Here is a 21,511-nt window from a genome sequence, read left to right as displayed (position 1 = left end):
AGGTGAACCATACACCAGTAAGGTAAGTGGCACAAGAACTGATGATAACATGCAAACAAATGGAATAAAGGATGCTGCAAGCTGCCCTTCCCCACTTGAAGGTTAAACACACACTCCAGATCAAATCTGCAAGCCGAACCCTCACCAAAACAAGAAGAAATAGTTCATGACTGCAATATAATTGTCCAAGACCTACTCTGAAACCACTCTCTGGTGGCTCCAATGGAACGTGACTTCTGAGGCGTTTATTGAAACAACATTATCCCAGAACACACAATGCAACCCAAGTCAACTTAAGAAGTATTGTAATCTACAAATAAGATGCGAAATTTACACAAATATATTTCTATAACATTAATCATAAATCAGAGCCCAACAATTTAACCAACCAGTGCAAATGGGCACGCAGTTGTCTGGCAGCAGGGTAAGTAAGATCTCGAGGAACGCCAACTCTGTCTCTGAGATAGGCTGCAGCCACTGCAGCCTCCATAGAAAGGTTTGCAGGCATAGTTCCTGCATTCTCCACTCCCACCAGCAAAGCATGGGAAACATATCTGAACCCTACATCGACAGCAGCTGTTGTAGAAGTTCCTGGGTCCTTAAAAGCTCTTGAAGCAAACCCAACAATGGCCTCATGGTTGCTGATAAGTGACCTGGCAGCCTCTTGCTTTGCAAAGCCTGTACCACTGCCATCATCAATGCCCCAAGCAGTCACTTCTGGCTTCAATGGCAAGTCCCAGGAGCCATCTTTGCCATTTATTTTTGCCCTATAAGCTGCACCTGCAGGGAGCTCCCTGCACTTGCCAATCTGAGGCTCCAATGTGTGGGTGATTGTAAAATCATCTGACTTCATGGCTTGATATGAAGACCTGCTGTCCATTGCATCGAACCATGCATCTAAGGCAGGCCACCTACCTGCCCCTCGTACTTGTGGCCCTAGCCAGTAAGGCACGCTTGCAGCTATTCTCTCTAGAAATGGTGCATAGACAGCATCCACTAGAGAAAACTGCAATCCACAGCAACACTTGAAATGTTATGTGAAGCCTGAAATGCTGAAATGGAGAACCAAGAGGGAGTGTCTCCAACAAAGGGTTCAGCATGTCCGTTCAAAATATTCAAGCTTGAAAATTTCGACAAAGACACTAGCAAAGAGAATTTACGACATGCAGGCACATAGCTTGCATGTCCAATCATCAACTTCATCATGCATAGCACAGCCTATTTGCTACGTCATGTTTGATGACATGGTCGGCACGTACAGTAGGTGAGGTTTTCTCATGACTACATTTTCCAGCAACCACCACAATCAGCTGCATCCTTAGTGATGTCAATAATTTTTAAGATCTAGTACAACATTACAAATGAGCATTGTCTAGACACCTTGGCACTCACAACTTCAAATGTGAAACAATATGCTTCAAAATCTTTCATACCAATGCATACCAGTGTAGGGTGATAAGGGCTGTGAGAATGAAAGAGAATGGTGGTGAAATACCTCTTCTCCTAGGAAATAAGGTCCTCCAAATTGCTTGAGAGAGGCATCAACGCTGTTCAGAGTCCTGTCAAAACCATCCATGGAGCCCCACATTCCTCCTCGTAGGCATCCCAACCATGCTCCGACAAGGCGCCGCTCCAGCTTCAGCAGAGAATTCACAGCCGCTGCCTTGTCCGGGGAGGTTTTTGGCGGGAGCAGAGGTTTCTGGTGGGGGAAGGCATCCTCCAGAACCATCATAATGTCAAGGGACTCCGGGATGACCTTTCCTCTGAGATTAATAGCCGGAAGGAGGCCAGAGGGTATCATGCGGAGGTACCATTCAGGTTTAGCACCATAGCAGTTCATGTTGATCTTCTCGACATGGTAGGGGATGCGCTTTTCCTCCAGCTGAAGCCAAACGCGCTCGCAGTAGGGGCACCAGGACGAGTTGTCCCTGTAGAAAGTGAGGGCGGGCTCCTCACCACTATTCTCGAAGGTTCTGGTCTTGGCGTGTGGGAGCCTAAGGGGCGCTTCCCTGTGCTCGCCCAGCTTTCCTGCCAAATCATCCCAAGAAGGCACAGTGGGTGTGGAGATGGAAACAGCTGATGCCATCGTAGTCCTTCTTCTCCTTTTCCTTTGCCACACACACAAAGGAGAAGAGCTGAGCCCTGCGATCTGCAGAATTGGTCTCCCAGAGGCCGAGCTGCGAGGAGGAGACGGCAGCGATGGGGGTGCTGTCGAGGTTACAAAAGCAGGGAAGGCAGCGCCATCCATTGCCTGCATCCGAGATGCTTCCATACGATGCGACGGGCGGGCGGCTAGCTACCTTTGTAGACAAGGAGCCCTTCCGTCCGTGCCTGCAAAAGCACGCATAATTTTAAAAAATCAAATTTTAAAAAATCAAATTAAAGAAGCGTCCCACCTCTTTCTGGCAGCCTACAGTTTCCAAAAGAAAAAAAAAACATTAAATAAAACTAGAATACTTGGGTAACCTTATACGCTTGTACAAGTGCATCACACAATTGTATCGAAGTGAACTCGTGTTTGTCGGATGTACAGAACGATCTTCGTTTTGGAGGCTCTGCTAAATTTTGCAACAGTGATAGTTCACTATTTGTCTCCACTTTTGCCATTAGCTGAAATGGGTCATCTTATATATGGTTCTTGATGATGTTGGCTACAATGTCTGGCGAAAGTCACACAGGCCTAGCCTTGTATGAGGACATTCTAGGAGTGTCTTATACTTTTTTATAATTGGATTGCTCACTATATTGTATGCAAGTATGCTTGCAACTGGATCAGAGGCTAGGTCTTTTGATAATCGAGCCCCATCGCGAAATCAGTCGACCAACAGATTAGGAGCTTGTCTAGTATAGATCTTCTCTCCAGAATGCCTCTTGCGATGGCATTGAAGTGACACTCATTGACACATCTAAGATGCTAAGAAGTTGGGTATGTAGCTAGTTGCCTGCACAGCAGCTGAAGAATGTAATCTAGACGTAAGGGCACTATACTTGCTTGCCTAGTCATATTCTTTTTGCGCTTGTAACAAGCACACCAGTGTGCTTTAACACCATATTTGTTTACAACATCCAGTAATAGTGCACTTGCCAGCTTAACATTAGTAGTGCAGCTTTTACTTTCACGCTTTGTCAGAAATGAACACACGCTGCATCCAAAACATAGTGCAATGTTGCCAACAATAATATCACACTTAGAACACCATTGCTCATATAACATCTCCATGTGGAAGCATTTGGCATTGGCAATTATTTTCTTTTCCTTGAAATCCTAATTTCTAAAACACATCTTCTTTTTAGGCGTGTGTTTCGCAAGTTTCGATTTGCCATGTTACCTATTGTGCAAAAATTTTTGTGGTTTTGATTGGCATATCTCGAAGTAAAAGTTCAAAATTAACAAACATATAGCCGTGTAGTTTTACTTATAAATATCTTAAAGAGATCAAGCGAACATCGCTATCAATAAACCACGCTACGCTTATGATCAATGGAGATCTTGAAGTACCTCGCAAAAAGGATAATTGCAAATTGGTTAGTACATTTGAATTTGAGTTACATGTCGTTGTTCAAATCATACGAATTTTGTGCTTATTTGTGCGAGTGAAAAAAAACCATACATACAGTATGGCGAGGAGTTGGTACAGTCCTTCCTAAAAATTGTATAAACATAAGGGAATGTGCCCTTCCCCCGTTTCCCAAATAACACTCTCGGTATTGAAAGTGGACTGAAGATACATCTTCAGTGTTGAAAGTGGCCATTAGTTTGTTCAAATATAAAAGAAAGAAAAATATGAATACCTTTGTCAGCCTGCGATATTGAAGTCGATGATGCGATGAATCTCATGTGATATTGTTTCACGATTTGCTGATTAATGTAGAGCTATAACCCCTATCAGTGCGAACGAGATACCTTGGCTCTTAGAAATGGTAGTAGTCCTCACTGACCTCCACACAGGCAAAGGACGAGGTGGAGCGTGGATCCTTTTGGATGTTGTAATCAACAAGGCTTCGACCATCCCTTTCTTGTCTTGGATCTTGGCCTTCTCATTGTTGATGGTTTCAGAGCTCTCCAACCTCCAGGGTTATGGTCTTTCCGATCAAGATTTTCACAAAGATCTACATATCTCCACGCAGGCAGAGCACAAGATGGAGAGTGGATTCCTTCTGGATGCTATAATCAACGAGGGTGCGGCCATCTGCCAACTGCTTTCCAACAAAGATGAGACGCCACTGGTCAGGTGGAATGCCCTCTGTCACGTAGGCTGTAACGCCTGGACCGACGGCGGCAGACCGGATGGCCATGTCCGGGGTTCAGTGGGAGAGGACGCCCATGTGGAGTCATGGGCGGCCAGGCTAGTGTGGACGGCAGGCCACACACTATATAGCCTGGTGGGGGATGAGGGGCAATCCTCATTCTTCCTATATGGCTGGGTGGTGAGCCAGAGGCCGTCCCCTCCTGTGGTAGCGCCCGTAGCGGCGTTACAGGTATCTAACACTGGTATCAGAGCGTCGGTTCGATTGGGTCATCATGGTCAGTGCGTGACCGGGGGACCGGAGCCCACTCAATGGTTTTCAACCATTCATCTTCTCATCCTTATCTCCACAATGGAGTGTGTGGAGGGAAGCGGCCAGAATTGAAAGGGAAGAACTCTCTCTCTCTCTCTCTCTCTCTCTCTCTCTCTCTCTCTCTCTCTCTCTCTCTCTCTCTCTCTCTCTCTCTCTCCCCGTCACACACAACAAAGCGAATTGCAGGAAAGCATCTCGTTTTCTTTCTGCGAAGCTTGCCTTCGTCGTTTGGTAGAGAGAGAAGTCGCCTAGTGAAACATCTCTCTACTGTGTGTGGGGGGGGTGAACACCAGTCCCACGACCTGTTGGAACAGCGCAAGCGTCGTTTGGGGGGGCGAACACCAGCCCCACAACCTGCTGGAGCAGCGCAAGCGTCGTTTGAGGAGGGGGGCGAAGAGCCTGCGCGGCGGCGGCCAGGCCATACCAAGCCAGCCAGGCGACGGCCAGCGTGGCCAGCCGGGTGGCGGCGGGCGGCGGCCAGCGCAACCAGCGCGGCCAGCCAGGCGGCGGCGCGAGCCAAGCCAGGCGGCGGCGCGAGCCAAGCCAGGCGGCGGCGGCCAGCCAACCAGCGCAGCAGGCGGCGGCCAAAAAGAAAAAAAATCCTTTATTTTTTTATTTTTTTATATATTTTACTTATTCATTTTTAATAAAATTAAAAATGAAACTAAATCCAAACGGATCCTCTCTCTCGGCTGGGGAGGGATAATCCCAGCAAGGGATGACCGACTGTTTCAGGCACAGCCTCCCGACAAAATTTATTTTTCTCATGAGTTGCAAGCATTTTTTTTCTCTTGGATCGGAGCATCCTGGAGAAGCGGCGCTGTTTGGAGGCTCACAGCGCAACACAAATCGACAGGTGACCGTAAAGGGGGGTGACTATTCTCTCTCCACCACTGCTCATTTTATTAGCGTTTTTTTTAGTAATTTTCGAGTTCTCGCATTGTTTTTTGCAAGAATTAAAGATGTCTGCTAGGCGTAGTGTGTCCCCACCGCCTTCTACTTCTCTAGGTTTTTCAAGTCTCTTGTCCTCGGTCGCGGGTTTGACCCCGACCGAATTGTCAAGCCGTACACGCCTGACCGTTGTCCGGTCCGGAGTGCGCTCGTCGATCACACGTGATCCGCCAGCGCCCTCCTCGTGACCCCGCCTTAGGACCCAGCGAGCCCGCAGCGGCCGCATTGTCAAATGACCCCTTTCTGGCCGACGAGCCAGAGGACATGAACACCGATGTCCCCGAGGGGACCGAGGAGGACCTCTTGGATTATGACGATGACGATTATGACCTATTGGACACCCTGCTGATGTCCTGACAGAGACGGAGCTCTCTAGTGGACTGTTTAAATATCTTAATGCCAAACTAAACAATATGGGTAAAGTCCAGGCTGATTTAGTCACGATGCTACAGAGCATCTCCACACGGTTAGATGCACTGACAGCCGCCTCGGCTAGTACTCCTCGTGGTAGCCGAGCTCCTGCGCGGCACGGGTGAGCGTAGCCTCGCCAGTGGTTTGCAGGAGTATAGGCCGGCGATGCGCCTGCGGGGCCGTTCGTATAGCGACAGCTTCGTCGTTATTAAAAGACTTAAAGCCGCCTAGTTTTGGTGGTGAGGAGAAGGAGAGAAACAAAGACTCGGTCAATATGTTTCTAGCAAAGTGGTCAGATTTGCACACGCTGCGACAGCAGCCTAGCCGGATACAGCCCGTAGAGGCTAGCCTCTCATTAACCGACAAAGCGTACAAGTGGTGGATGAGTTTGACAACTCGTCCTACCACTTGGACGGAGTTTGAAACGATGTTTCTAAAAGAATTTTTGCCTGTTAATGACGCAGAGAGAAGGTGGGAGTTATGGGACAAGTGCTCGATGGAGAACAAATCCCTAACTCAGTACATCTCAGACTATAGGGAGATAGTACTCAAGCTAAAGGGAATCGATGCATTCCAGACATTGCGAGGCTTTAAGAGAGGCCTCAAAGATAATTACCTTGAGTACGTAGAGCCCTTACAGTCTAAAGACTTAACAGAGGCAATTAAATATGCGCAGATATTTGATGACATCAAGCACCGTAGTGCGCGTGGTGGTTCTAGCAGGGCCGAGGGTAGTGAAAAGAGAAGGTCAGGCCTTAAAAGAAAAGGGTTCCGCAGTGATAAACAAGGGGATAGGACGAACGAGGAAGGACAGGCTGGTCATTGGTCTAAAAAACCGCGACCATCCAGGAAGAAAAGAGACAACGAAATCCAAAAGGAAGAGCAGTATATTAAAGCGCGAAAGGAAAATTGCTGCTCTAATTGCAACGAGGTAGGACACACGAAGGCTGAGTGTCCAAAGCCTAAAGCCAGCATGAGTGGCAATGAGCCCAAAAAAGATGGTAAATCTTCTAGGCAATTGCATACAGTGCAAAGACTCCCTCTCAGTTCCGCAGAGTTTAGAGAGGTGACAGTGTGTCATTGTGACGAGCATCACGCTTGTTCAATGACACCAGCGATGTGGCAGCCTACTGTAGGTCCGCATGACATGGTGCGCATGTATGGCACCATAGGTGGCCGTAGAGTCACAGTTTTTATTGATGATGGAGCTAGCCACAACTTCTTGAACTACTTGTTAGTCAAGAAGTTGGGGTTGTCTGAGACCCGGAGTGTCTTATACTTTTTTATAATTGGATTGTTCACTATATTGTATGTAAGTATGCTTGCAACTGGATCAGAGGCTAGGTCTTTTGATATTCGAGCCCCATCGCGAAATCAGTCGACCAATAGATTAGGAGCTTGTCTAGTATAGATCTTCTCTCCAGAATGCCTCTTGTTGCGATGGCATTAAAGTGACACTCATTGACACATCTAAGATGCTAAGAAGTTGGGTATGTAGCTAGCTGAAGAATGTAATCTAGACGTAGGGGCACTATATTTGCTTGCCTAGTCATATTCTTTTTGCACTTGTAACAAGCACACCAGTGTGCTTTAACACCATATTTGTTTACAGCATCCAGTAATAGTGCACTTGCCAGCTTAACATTAGTAGTGTAGCTTTTACTTTCAATATGATGCCGCTTTGTCAGAAATGAACACACGCTGCATCCAAAACATAGTGCAATGTTGCCAACAATAATATCACACTTAGAACACCATTGCTCATATAACATCTCCATGTGGAAGCATTTGGCATTGGCAATTATTTTCTTTTCCTTGAAATCCTAATTTCTAAAACACATCTTCTTTTTAGGCGTGCGTTTCCCAAGTTTCGATTTGCCATGTTACCTATTGTGCAAAAGTTTTTGTGGTTTTGATTGGCATATCTCGAAGTAAAAGTTCAAAATTAACAAACATATAGCCGTGTAGTTTTACTTATAAATATCTTAAAGTGATCAAGCGAACATGAATCTGTAAAGTGATCAAGCGAACATGAATCTGTAAACATACTTGCAAAGGGTACTAGAGGCACGTTCGCTATCAATAAACCACGCTACGCTTATGATCAATGGAGATCTTGAAGTACCTCGCAAAAAGGATAATTGCAAATTGGTTAGTACATTTGAATTTGAGTTACATGTCGTTGTTCAAATCATACGAATTTTGTGCTTATTTGTGCGAGTGAAAAAAAACCATACATACAGTATGGCGAGGAGTTGGTACAGTCCTTCCTAAAAATTGTATAAACATAAGGGAATGTGCCCTTCCCCCGTTTCCCAAATAACACTCTCGGTATTGAAAGTGGACTGAAGATACATCTTCAGTGTTGAAAGTGGCCATTAGTTTGTTCAAATATAAAAGAAAGAAAAATATGAATACCTTTGTCAGCCTGCGATATTGAAGTCGATGATGCGATGAATCTCATGTGATATTGTTTCACGATTTGCTGATTAATGTAGAGCTATAACCCCTATCAGTGCGAACGAGATACCTTGGCTCTTAGAAATGGTAGTAGTCCTCACTGACCTCCACACAGGCAAAGGACGAGGTGGAGCGTGGATCCTTTTGGATGTTGGAATCAACAAGGCTTCGACCATCTTCAATTTACTTACCAACAAAAATTAGCTTTCGCTGGTCGGGAGGAATCCCTTTCTTGTCTTGGATCTTGGCCTTCTCATTGTTGATGGTTTCAGAGCTCTCCAACCTCCAGGGTTATGGTCTTTCCGATCAGGATTTTTGCAAAGATCTACATATCTCCATGCAGGCAAAGCACAAGATGGAGAGTGGATTCCTTCTGGATGCTATAATCAACAAGGGTGCGGCCATCCGCCAACTGCTTTCCAACAAAGATGAGACGCCACTGGTCAGGTGGAATGCCCTCTTTCACGTAGGCTGTAACGCCTGGCCAACCCGGCAGACCGGATGGCCATGTCCGAGGTTCAGTGGGAGAGGATGCCCATGCGGAGTCATGGGCGGCCAGGCTAGTGTGGACGACAGGCCACACACTATATAGCCTGGGGGATGAGGGGAAATCCTCATTCTTCCTATATGGCTGGGTGGTGAGCCAGAGGCCGTCCCCTCCTGTGGTAGCGCCCGTAGAGCGGCGTTACAGGTATCTAACACTGGTATCAGAGCGTCGGTTCGATTGGGTCGTCAGAGTCCGCGCGTGACCGGGGGACCGGAGCCCACTCAATGGTTTTCAACCATTCATCTTCTCATCCTTATCTCCACAATGGAGTGTGTGGAGGGAAGCGGCCAGAATTGAAAGGGAAGAACTCTCTCTCTCTCTCTCTCTCTCTCTCTCCCCCCGTCACACACAACAAAGCGAATTGCAGGTAAGCATCTCGTTTTTTTTTCTGCGAAGCTTGCCTCCTTCGTTTGGTAGAGAGAGAAGTCGCCTAGTGAAACATCTCTCTACTGTGTGTGGGGGGGGCGAACACTAGCCCCATGACCTGCTGGAACAACGCAAGCGTCGTTTGGGGGGGCGGACACCAGTCCCACGACCTGCTGGAGCAGTGCAAGCGTCGTTTGAGGAGGGGGGCGAAGAGCCTGCGGCGACGGCTAGGCCATACCTGGCCAGCCAGGCCAGCCAGGCGGCGACGGCGTGCGCGGCCAGCCAGGCGGGGCAACGGCGGCCAGCCAGGCAGCGGCCAGCCGGGTGGCAGCCAGCGTGGCCAACCAGGCAGCGGCGACGGCGGCCAGCGCAACCAGCACGGCCAGCGAGGCCAGGCGGCGGGCGGCTAGCGCAACCAGCACGGCCAGCCAGGCCAGCCAACCAGCGCAGTAGGCGGCCACCAAAAAGAAAAAAAATCCTTTATTTTTTTATTTTTTTATATTTTACTTATTCATTTTTCATAAAATTAAAAATGAAACTAAATCCAAACGGATCCTCTCTCTCTCGGCTGGGGAGGAATAATCCCGGCAAGGCATGACCGACTGTTTCAGGCACAGCCTCCCGAGAAAATTTATTTTTCTTATGAGTTGCAGGCATTTTTTTTCTCTTGGATCGGAGCATCCTGGAGAAGCGGCGCTGTTTGGAGGCTCGCAACGCAACACAAATCGACAGGCGACCGTAAAGGGGGGTGACTATTCTCTCTCCACCACTGCTCATTTTATTAGCGTTTTTTTTTAGTAATTTCTGAGTTCTCGCATTGTTTTTTGCAAGAATTAAAGATGTCTGCTAGGCGTAGTGTGTCCCCACCGCCTTCTACTTCTCTAGGTTTTTCAAGTCTCTTGTCCTCGGTCTCGCGGGTTTGGCCCCGACCGAATTATCAGGCTGTACACGCCCGACCGTTGTCCGGTCCGGAGTGCGCTCGTCGATCACGCGTGATCCGCTAGTGCCCTCCTCGTCTATTGACCTCGCCTTAGGACCCAGTGAGCCCGCAGCGGCCGCATGGCAGATGACCCCTTTCTGGCCGACGAGCCAGAGGACATGAACACCGACGTCGCCGAGGGGACCGAGGAGGACCTCTTGGATTATGACGACGACGATTATGACCTATTGAACCCTGCTGATGTCCTGACAGAGACGGAGCTCTCTAGTGGACTGTTTAAATATGTTAATGCCAAACTAAACAATATGGGTAAAGTCCAGGCTGATTTAGTCACGATGCTACAGAGCATCTCCACACGGTTAGATGCACTGACAGCCGCCCCTCGGCTAGTACTCCTCGTGGTAGCCGAGCTCCTGCGGCACGGGTGAGCGTAGCCTCGCCAGTGGTTGCAGGAGTATAGGCCGATGCGCCTGCAGGGCCGTTCGTAGAGACAGCTTCGTTGTTATTAAAAGACTTAAAGCCGCCTAGTTTTGGTGGCGAGGAGAAGGAGAGAAAGAAAGACTCGGTCAATATGTTTCTAGCGAAGTGGTTAGATTTGCATGCGCTGCGACAGCAGCCTAGCCGGATACAGCCCGTAGAGAGGCTAGCCTCTCATTAACCAGCAAAGCGTACAACTGCTGGATGAGTTTGATAACTCGTCCTACCACTTGGACGGAGTTTGAAACAATGTTTCGAAAAGAATTTTTGCCTGTTAATGAGGCAGAGAGAAGCTGGGAGTTATGGGACAAGTGCTCGATGGAGAACAAATCCCTAACTCAGTACATCTTAGACTATAGGGAGATAGTACTCAAGCTAAAGGGAATCGATGCATTCCAGACATTGCGAGGCTTTAAGAGAGGCCTCAAAGATAATTACCTTGAGTACGTAGAGCCCTTACAGCCTAAAGACTTAGCAGAGGCAATTAAATATGCGCAGATATTTGATGACATCAAGCACCGTAGTGCGCGTGGTGGTTCTAGCAGGGCCGAGGGTAGTGAAAAGAGAAGGTCAGGCCTTAAAAGAAAAGGGTTCCGCAGTGATAAACAAGGGGATAGGACGGACCAGGAAGGACAGGCTGGTCATTGGTCTAAAAAACCGCGACCATCCAGGAAGAAAAGAGACAACGAAATCCAAAAGGAAGAGCAGTATATTAAAGCGCGAAAGGAAAATTGCTGCTCTAATTGCAATGAGGTAGGGCACACGAAGGCTGAGTGTCCAAAGCCTAAAGCCAGCACGAGTGGCAACGAGCCCAAAAAAGATGGTAAGTCTTCTAGGCAGTTACATACAGTGCAAAGACTCCCTCTCAGTTCCGCAGAGTTCAGAGAGGTGACAGTGTGTCATTGTGATGAGCATCACGCTTGTTCAGTGACACCAGCGATGTGGCAGCCTACTGTAGGTTCGCATGACATGGTGCGCATGTATGGCACCATAGGTGGCCGTAGAGTCATAGTTTTTATTGATGATCGAGCTAGCCACAACTTCTTCAACTACTCGTTAGTCAAGAAGTTGGGGTTGACTGAGACCCGGAGTGTCTTATACTTTTTTATAATTGGATTGTTCACTATATTGTATGCAAGTATGCTTGCAACTGGATCAGAGGCTAGGTCTTTTGATATTCGAGCCCCATCGCGAAATCAGTCGACCAACAGATTAGGAGCTTGTCTAGTATAGATCTTCTCTCCAGAATGCCTCTTGCGATGGCATTGAAGTGACACTCATTGACACATCTAAGATGCTAAGAAGTTGGGTATGTAGCTAGTTGCCTGTTAGCAGAGCTGAAGAATGTAATCTAGACGTAGGGGCACTATACTTGCTTGCCTAGTCATATTCTTTTTGCACTTGTAACAAGCACACCAGTGTGCTTTAACACCATATTTGTTTACAGCATCCAGTAATAGTGCACTTGCCAGCTTAACATTAGTAGTGCAGCTTTTACTTTCAGTACGATGCCGCTTTGTCAGAAATGAACACACGCTGCATCTAAAACATAGTGCAATGTTGCCAGCAACAATATCACACTTAGAACACCATCGCTCATATAATTTCTCCATGTGGAAGCATTTGGCATTGGCAATTATTTTCTTTTCCTTGAAATCCTAATTTCTAAAACACATCTTCTTTTTAGGCGTGTGTTTCCCAAGTTTCGATTTGCCATGTTACCTATTGTGCAAAAATTTTTGTGGTTTTGATTGGAATATCTCGAAGTAAAAGTTCAAAATTAACAAACATATAGCCGTGTAGTTTTACTTATAAATATCTTAAAGTGATCAAGCGAACATGAATCTGTAAAGTGATCAAGCGAACATGAATCTGTAAACATACTTGCAAAGGGTACTAGAGGCATGTCCGCTATCAATAAACTGCACGCTACGCTTATGATCAATGGAGATCTTGAAGTACCTCGCAAAAATGATAATTGCAAGTTGGTTAGTACATTTGAATTTGAGTTACATGTCGTTGTTCAAATCATACGAATTTTGTGCTTATTTGTGCGAGTGAAAAAAAACCATACATACAGTATGGCGGGGAGTTGGTACAGTCCTTCCTAAAAATTGTATAAACATAAGGGAATGTGCCCTTCCCCTGTTTCCCAAATAACACTCTCGGTATTGAAAGTGGACTGAAGATACATCTTCAGTGTTGAAAGTGGCCATTAGTTTGTTCAAATATAAAAGAAAGAAAAATATGAATACCTTTGTCAGCCTGCGATATTGAAGTCGATGATGCGATGAGTCTCATGTGATATTGTTTCACGATTTGCTGATTAATGTAGAGCTATAACCCCTATCAGTGCGAACGAGATACCTTGGCTCTTAGAAATGGTAGTAGTCCTCACTGACCTCCACACAGGCAAAGGACGAGGTGGAGCGTGGATCCTTTTGGATGTTGTAATCAACAAGGCTTCGACCATCCCTTTCTTGTCTTGGATCTTGGCCTTCTCATTGTTGATGGTTTCAGAGCTCTCCAACCTCCAGGGTTATGGTCTTTCCGATCAAGATTTTCACAAAGATCTACATATCTCCACGCAGGCAGAGCACAAGATGGAGAGTGGATTCCTTCTGGATGGTCATCCTGGGATTCAGAAGACCTATGCACTAGTAAAAAGACAGTTTTATTGGCCTAGTTTGTTTAAGGACGTCCAAACTTATGTGCTGAAATGCAGTAAGTGCCAAGTCAATAAACATGAACGTCTTACGGTTGGAGGACTACTCCATCCGCTGGAGATTCCTCAAGGGAAATGGGAAAGCATTTCCATGGATTTCATTACCGGTTTACCCAAGACGAGTCAAGGGAATGACTCGGTGTGGGTGGTAGTGGATAGGTTAACTAAAATGGCAAAGTTTATTGCCATGAAGAAAACTGTAAAAACGCCAGAGTTGGCAAAACTCTTTATTGAACATCTCTACAAGCTATATGGCCTGCCCGCAGATATAGTGTCGAATAGAGATAGAAAGTTCAACAGTCATTTTTGGAGGGAAGTCTTCAAAAAGTTGGATACTACTCTGAGTATGAGTACGGCTGATCATCCGGAGTATGATGGTCAAACTGAAAGAGTTAACCAAATTCTAGAGGATATGTTGCGTTCTTATGTTAGTAAGAAGCAATCTAATTGGGAAGAGTACTTGCCCTTATTGGAGTTTGCCTATAACAACTCCAAACACTCAGCGAGACTGGATTTACACCATTCATGTTAATGTATGGATTCTAGCCGAGATCTCTGATGGTGGCTGTAGGCCTAGAAAAGGAGAAGATTCAATCTGTCAAGGATTTCCTTGAAGATATGAATGATATGCTCAGAGCCGCACGTGAGAGCATTCATAGCACTCAGGATCGCGCTTAAACTTATGCGGATAAAGGACGTAGAAAGGTGGCCTTTGCAGAAGGTGACTTTGTATTCCTCAAGGTTCCTGCGCAGTCAGAAACCATGAAAACGGGAAAGTGTAATAAACTTTCTCCGAGATATTGTGGTCCTTTTAAAATCCTTAATAAGGTTGGGGATGTAGCATATAAACTTGAGTTACCGGAGAGTTCTCAAGTCCATCCTGTCTTCCATGTCAGTAAACTGAAGAAATCAGTTCACGGGTTAGAGAACGCAGTTTCTCCAGAGATTTTGGTAAACTTGATAGAGCCACCAAAGATACCACATGAACCTGAAAAGATTCTACAGTATCATGACAGACAAACCCGACATAAAGTGTACTAGGAGGTACTTGTTAAATGGATAGATAGGGATGAGGAGGTAGCTACCTGGGAACGCCATAGTGCAATTTCCAAAAGGTTTCCCTAGTTTGTTTTCGAGGATGAAAACTCTTCTTAAGGGGGGGGTAATGTCACGTAGGCTATAACGCCTGTGATGACCGACGGCGGCGGCAGACCGGATGGCCATGTCCGGGGTTCAATGGGAGAGGATGCCCATGCGGAGTCATGGGCGGCCAAGCTAGTGTGGACGGCAGGCCACACACTATATAGCCTGGGGGATGAGGGGCAATCCTCATTCTTCCTATATGGCTGGGTGGTGAGCCAGAGGCCGTCCCCTCTTGTGGTAGCACCTGTAGAGCGGCGTTACAGGTATCTAACACCCTCCTTATCCTGGATCTTTGCCTTGACGTTGTCGATAGTGTCATAACTCTCCATCTCCAGGGTAATGGTCTTGCTTTTGAGTGGAGAAGAGAGGGGTCCGATTGTTCATATAGAATCACCAAGGTGCTTTGTGGTTGGACTAGCCACCACCCAAGACTTTGTGCAGAGATAAGTAAGTGAGATGCACAAGTGATGATGGAGATTGACGAATGGCATTGCTGCGAACGAACGACGATTGAGAATTCCCAGCATCGACAGACTGATGAAGCAGTTCGATGGGCAAATATTTGACAACGAAATTCAACGACAGACGAAATTTGGTGATGGCCGAAGAGAGATGAGCAAAAAACAAAACCTGAAAGATAAGGACTCTCTGTCCTCCGCGTGGTTTCTCTCCCGACTAGAAAACTCACAAAAGCTCCAGTTGCTTCCATGCAAAAAAAAAGAGAAAGAAATATAATGGAAGTAAAAAAATGCCAGCGTCATGTTTACCTTGGGCTTTATTAAGTGCGTTTAGCTTTATTAAGCATGCCACGTGGTTTTGATGCTTGCTTTTGTGCAAGCATCTTACGCTACCCACCAAGGTAAAAATTGCCCCCTATCTCTCTCCCGCCCCCTCTCTCTCTCCGTTGTTTTTGCAACCCTACAGTTTCAAAAAAAGACATTAGATACTTTACTAAGGTTAAATAAAATATTAAAATTGAAAAACCAAAACTGGTTACCGCCTTGCAATTCCCCTTCTCTCTCTGCCGTTTTCGTAATTTCACTAAAAAAAACATTATGTACTTTACTAAGGTTAAATAAAACTTAAAAACTTGTGTCGCCTTGTCGTGTTCTCTCTCTCTCTCTTCTCCCCCCTCTCTCTCTCTCTCTTTCTTTTTGCTGTTTTTGTAACCCTTCAGCTTCCAAAAAAAAGAAACGGTAGTAAGGTTGAATAAAACATTAAAAAATAGTAAATAAAAAAAACCAAAACCCATGTCGTCCTCTCTCTCTCTCTCTCCCCCCTACTCTTTCTCTTACTCTATCTCCTGCCCTCTCTCTCTCTCTCTCTCTCTCTCTCTCTCTCTCTCTCTCTCTCTCTCTCTCTCCCCCACCCTTTTTTTTGCAACCGTGCAGTTTCCAATAAAAAAATATTTAGTAAGGTTAAATAAAACATTAAAAATCAGTAAATTCAAAAAAAAACCAAAACCTCTCTCTCTCTCTCTCTCTCTCTCTCTCTCGCTCTCTTCCACCCTCTCTCTCTCCCTCTCTGTTTGCCGTTTTTGCAGGCCAACCTACAATTTAAAAAAACATTAGTTACTTTATTAGTACATTAAAAATAGTAAATAAAAAAAACCAAAACCCTTGTCATTCTCTCTCTCTCTCTCTCTCTCTCTCTCTCTCTCTCTCTCTCTCTCTCTCTCTCTCTCTCTCTCTCTCTCTCTCTCTCTATCTATCTATCTATCTATCTATCTATCTATTTCTCTCATGTGCCCTCTCTCCCTCTCCCTCTATGCACCGTTTTTACACGACCAGCTTGTAGTTTCACAAAAAAACATTAGGTACTTTATTAGTATGGTTAAACAAAACATTTAAAATATTAAAGTAAAAAAATGGTGTGGATTCATGGGCGCCAAGGGCCCTCCCTAAAGCTACCACGTGGCAAGGAGAGAAACCTCTTCTTAAACCTCCAAAATTCAAATTCTACCCCAACCTCCTTGAACCTCTCCTTCTCTTCCCAAATGTCCAAACTCGTGCCACATGGCAGCTTTGTGAAACTCTTCTTTAAGATAATATAGAGAAGAGATGAGAACCCTCATTGTACTTATATGAGACTATGAATGAGGCAAAAAGTATGTCATGGTAGGCACCCACGGTGGACACACTTTAAGTGAGTGTGGATAGTCATGACCTTGTATATATACCAATTTCTATCATAATATAGGGGATCCTCTTATTTGGCAATTTGAGCTTTGCTCTTGCAACCCTCTTGCTAATCACTTTTGTAATCCATACTAGTGTGCTTGTGTGTGAGCAAGGATAAGTGCTTGGGAAGTAGGAGATATGGTACTTATGTATAGTGTCAACAAGAACACTAAACAAAAACTTAAGTATAGAGACCAAGGTTCGTATTGAGTCATACAAATTGCCCCTCAATGCACAGTAAAGGTAGATAGCCTAGATGAGGTTGAGATAGAAGGATACTTTAATGGTAGAAAGCTGAAGTGCTACTATGAACCTCTCACCCAAGAGATGCTCTCTTGAATCCATTAAAAAAAAAGAAAAAATGAGACGTTGACAACAAAAAATGGAGGGCATGCTTTTGTGCCTTAAAAAGGAGTTGATTTTCTCTTTTCATGATGCGGGTTGGGTTGTTCTTGAGGGGAAAGTCTTGAGTGGTTTTCTCCTTATCTTTTTGAAGGGTTAGTCATGGTGTAGTAGGAGATTTAAAGTTTTAGAAGGAGTTTGTGATTTTGAGAAGATTGAATTAAAGAGTGGTGATGAGTTTAGAGTTGAAGAAGTTGAGATAAAGTTATGTGTTAGTGTCTTTTATGTTCATAATGGAAGATATATTTCAACATTTTGCTCATGGCGACACCTCTCAAGCTAAGTGTGGGAGAAATGATGCCACCCAATTTTGGTACCAAAATAACATCAACAAAGTCGTACCACATCAACAAAAATATTTATTTTATCAAACTTTGTTGGAATTTATGCCTTTGTAAAATTTTATTGCTATATCTTTTTAGGACTTTGTAAGTGACATCATTTTTAGAGGGTCCATAAACTTATAAATGTCATACACATTTGCTTCTTTTTTTTGGTTGGTAGGAAGCTTAGTCAACTAGGAGAAACAAAGCCTCAAATTAACCTTAGGAAAGCAATAAGATGTCATATTTTTTAAAAGATGAATAAAATATCAAGAAGTGGTTTGGATGGTTGAGGAATTGCATGACTCCTCTTTTTCAAAAAGGAGCTTGTGTGTTATTTTCTCGCTCCCTTCCATCTTATTTCCTTCTTGCCCCTCTATCCAACTTTCTATACTTTGCTGGATTTTACCCACAAATTCATACTACAAAGAGGTGTATTTAGGTGGGTCAAGCTTGTAGCCAATATTCTAAGCTCCATATCCTCCGACAACAATAAGAGCTCAAGAACTGAGATGTTTACATCAGGGAAGATGGCCAGAAGCCTAACCATTCCCAATAATCTTTTCAATCTGACCATGAGAAGAATGCTAAGCTCAAAGTTGAGCTCAAGAAAGCCACATGTGAAATCAATGATCTTCAGAAGGCTTCAGAAGGAGCTCATGTGTGGTAGGCCGAAGCCATTCAGAAGAAGCTAGCCCACACTCACAAGCAGAACATGGATGCCCTCCAACTTCAATATCAAGCCCTAGAGACTACCAAGATTGTGGCACCTAGGCACATGTAGCCCAACGAGACCACCAAGATTGTGGCACCTAGGCACATGTAGCCCAATGAGACCAACTCTTAGATAAACTCAAGCAAGCTAAAGCCAAATAGGCTCAAGTGGTTTATGTGGCTCATCAATTTGCAAATGAGTGCCCTTGTTCGCAATCAAAGCTCTCACTAGTTCCCGAGAAAAGTGGTTGCTCAGGAAGCAACCTACCAAGAGATCCCAAGATCTCCTCCACCATAAACAAGTCCTTATCACACCCAGGCACATGTAGAATTTATGAAATGGAAACCCTTGCCTCATATGATACCCTTACCTCGAATGATACCTCGTTGGAAGGCCATGGCCAAAGGAAGCTAGACATGCTTCTCTTATGGGCTTCCAAAGTCGACACTTTACTTACCCTCATCAACAAAACCCTGGCCATTTATTTGCTTCCATTTAATATCGTTTTATTAGACCCCATTTCAACTCCCACCTTTCACACCATTTTAGCCCGTATCAACACCGTGGAGCAACCTAAACCTTGCCACCCTTTTCTTCTTTGACCAAGCCATCTCATTCTTGGATACCACACTCTTATACCCCATCGAATCCCATTCGATTGTGTCTAACATGGCCACTTGGTTTCACTTGTTTGTGAATTCTACAAGGAAGATCGTTTCCTCAACCTTACAACACCACTCAATCTCAACTTCCCCACCCATGCAAACTCACTTCACATGGCCATGATAGCCATAAAGACACTTGTTAATCAAGAATGGAAGTCTACTTTCCACTAGCTTTGTAACATGCTCAATAATCAATATGACCCACATCATCCTCCAACTATATCCTATATTCTATTCCTACCTTGAATAAGCCCCCACCTAAACCACTATTCATACCATCCATGTAGCTTTCACATAGGACATAGACTCCATGTATAAGGCACAAGAGGACTTTTTTTTCCAAAGCCATGAGGAGGATGACCTTAATGAGTTTTCACAGAAGGAAACCAAGGCAGGCACACGTCTTCCAGAGAAGAAGCTCAGCAAAACAATCAAGCCCCCTCTTGATAATTATGATTATTATGTAGTTTGGATGGTTACGTTGTATTATGTAGTTGATGTCTAAATGCTCTAACAATGTAAAAATTGACCAAAATCTTTTTCATTTTGTTGCATTATGCTTTCTAAATGCTTTGTATTATGTAGTTTATGTCTAAATTCTTTAACAATGCAAAAATTGACCAAAATCTTTTTCATTTTGTTGCATTTATGCATTCTAAATGCTTTAAACTAGTTTCCACAATGATTTAACAATATTCTGAAAGTATATGAAACCAACAACCTACAAGTATTTTTTAGATCAAACAAGAATGGAAACAAAGTGTTTCTACACATCTTCTACACATGAAAAACACACACAACCGAGAGTTCTTCACCCTCGGGCTATGAAAGACTCCAAAAAAGAAATGGAATGAAAGAGAAAAGAAAAGGAAGCTTACAAACCATCCCCGACAACAGTACCATGTTAGAGGCTTGCTCTCTTTCTCAAATCCCGTAGTGTCATGGGGCATTGGTCGATAAGCTGAGTTGAAGGGGTGCCAGTCTCACATGTGGAGAGCTCCTTCCTCCACTCCTTTCACGTCTATTTTATCACTCTATGGGGGCTCCAACTCTATGCAAAGTGCCCTCTCCTCTGAGTTGGTTGTTGAATCACTGCTTGCGTTGTAGTTTTTCAACTATCAAATCACAATCTTTGCTTTACTAAGTTGCTCTAAGGCAACTAACCTCTTCATGGGAGGGTTTCCCTTGAGGTTATGTTTGGCTGCAATTCAGAGGCTTGGGACCAAGTGTTCCATTGGCATGCCTACATCAAGATTGAGTGTGAGCTAAAAAGGTGTGTTGTTGATAGTCACCTTATATGCCTTGCGACGGCCCATATTATGCTTCAATCACTCCTTGGCGCCTCTACCATCTTGGTGATAATTGTGCACAACGTCTTGGTGATAATATTGCACAACATCTTGATGAGAATAATGCACAATGTATTGTTTGTGCTTTAGCTTGGATGTTCACTTGTGGATAGTAAGGTATCAATTTGTTCCAAGGAACTTTTTGAGCAAGAACTCCACCACTTTGTTTATAAAACGTGTATCGCATCGCTCACTATTTCTAGTGGGTAACTGAAACGAGTAAACACATTCTCATAGAGGAACTTGGTGGCGGATCTCACATTATCTTTCTATGTAGCTTTGGCCTTAGCCCATTTTGGGAAGTAGTCCATGGCAACGATGATGAAATGCACCTGGGTTCCCTTAATAGTGGGATGGATGGGATAATGGGACCCACGAAGTCTAAATCTCATTTTTTTAATGGTTGTTCCAAAATTACAAGGGTTAGGGGCATTCGGTCTTTCTATTAGACTATGGTGAACTGCATTCATTGCAGAGCGAACAAGTTTAGAGCTCTGTGTCCCTAAAGAGTGTAGGAGGCCACCACAGTCTGCATAGTCCGCGACCTTGGAAACCTTACGATGAGTAGTCGTGTCCTGGCAAAATACGTGATCAATGTGGAAGAGTGGAGCATTGGGAAGATCATATTCACATCCTAGAGGGGGTTCTCCATTTGGAATTCTGGAAAGACCATCGGCATGGACATGCACATACCCCTCTTCTATCTCTCTCATGTGGGTAGAAGCACCACTATCACACCAACCCATTCTACCACTTTAGGTGTGTCATTGACCTCTCTAGAGAAGTCATCTCTATGATCACTAGGAGTGAATCCTAGGAAGAAATGGATGAATATGTACCATGTATGAAACTTTGGCAGATCCCTCCTCTAAAACTTTGTCCTTGCCCTTGTCTTTGGTGTTGCCCTTTTCAAATTCTTTGGAAGCATCCTAGGATTTATACTTGGCTTTGGTTGTTCGATGAGCAAAGTAGCGAGCCTTAGTATGACCTATCCTACCACAATAATCACATTCATTGATTTTGTCCTTGGAGTCCTTTCAATCATGTTTACCCTTGCGTTTGCCTTTTTGTTGTTGTTGTTGTTGTTGTTTCCTTTTCCACCTTTACCTTTGCCCTTGTCAGAGGCAACAAAAGAATACTCCGACTTGCCTTTTTCATGAAGCATGCACTTGTCGTGGAGATAACTCACGACTTCCTCAAAAGGGGGAAGAGGATCATGAAAGTAAATATGATACTTAAAAGAATCAAAGGAAGCAGGCAATTTACCAAGAAGTTTATGGATAGGATTGTTGATTGT

The 21,511-nt window shown here is 44.6% G+C and overlaps 1 protein-coding gene and 1 pseudogene across 1 annotated transcript; both read right to left on the bottom strand.

Moving 5' to 3' along the window:
• Positions 1-244: 244 nt before the first annotated feature.
• Positions 245-2,322, bottom strand: LOC147623547 (uncharacterized). The gene is made up of 2 exons (XM_086820084.1): positions 1,496-2,322; positions 245-1,006 (listed from the first exon to the last, which is right to left on the bottom strand). Exons 1-2 carry the CDS (start codon positions 2,270-2,272, stop codon positions 359-361), a joined length of 1,425 nt encoding a protein of 474 aa, XP_086676210.1. The 5' UTR covers positions 2,273-2,322; the 3' UTR covers positions 245-358.
• A 6,157-nt stretch (positions 2,323-8,479) lies between these two features.
• On the bottom strand, positions 8,480-15,341 carry LOC147623546 (polyubiquitin 11-like; annotated as a pseudogene).
• Between the last annotated feature and the right edge of the window lie 6,170 nt (positions 15,342-21,511).

This window comes from Cibotium barometz, chromosome 26 (genome assembly GCF_041138505.1).
Source record: "Cibotium barometz isolate CiBa-2024 chromosome 26, ASM4113850v1, whole genome shotgun sequence".
NCBI classification, from domain to species: domain Eukaryota; kingdom Viridiplantae; phylum Streptophyta; class Polypodiopsida; order Cyatheales; family Cibotiaceae; genus Cibotium; species Cibotium barometz.
This window is presented reverse-complemented; position numbering and strand designations above follow the sequence as displayed.

Excerpts from the sequence above, each read along its gene's own strand:
- LOC147623547 (XM_086820084.1), bottom strand. The coding sequence starts at position 2,272 with ATGGAAGCATCTCGGATGCAGGCAATGGATGGCGCTGCCTTCCCTGCT. Across the intron at positions 1,007-1,495 it reads CTTATTTCCTAGGAGAAGAG|TTTTCTCTAGTGGATGCTGT; the intron begins GTATTTCACCAC and ends TGTGGATTGCAG.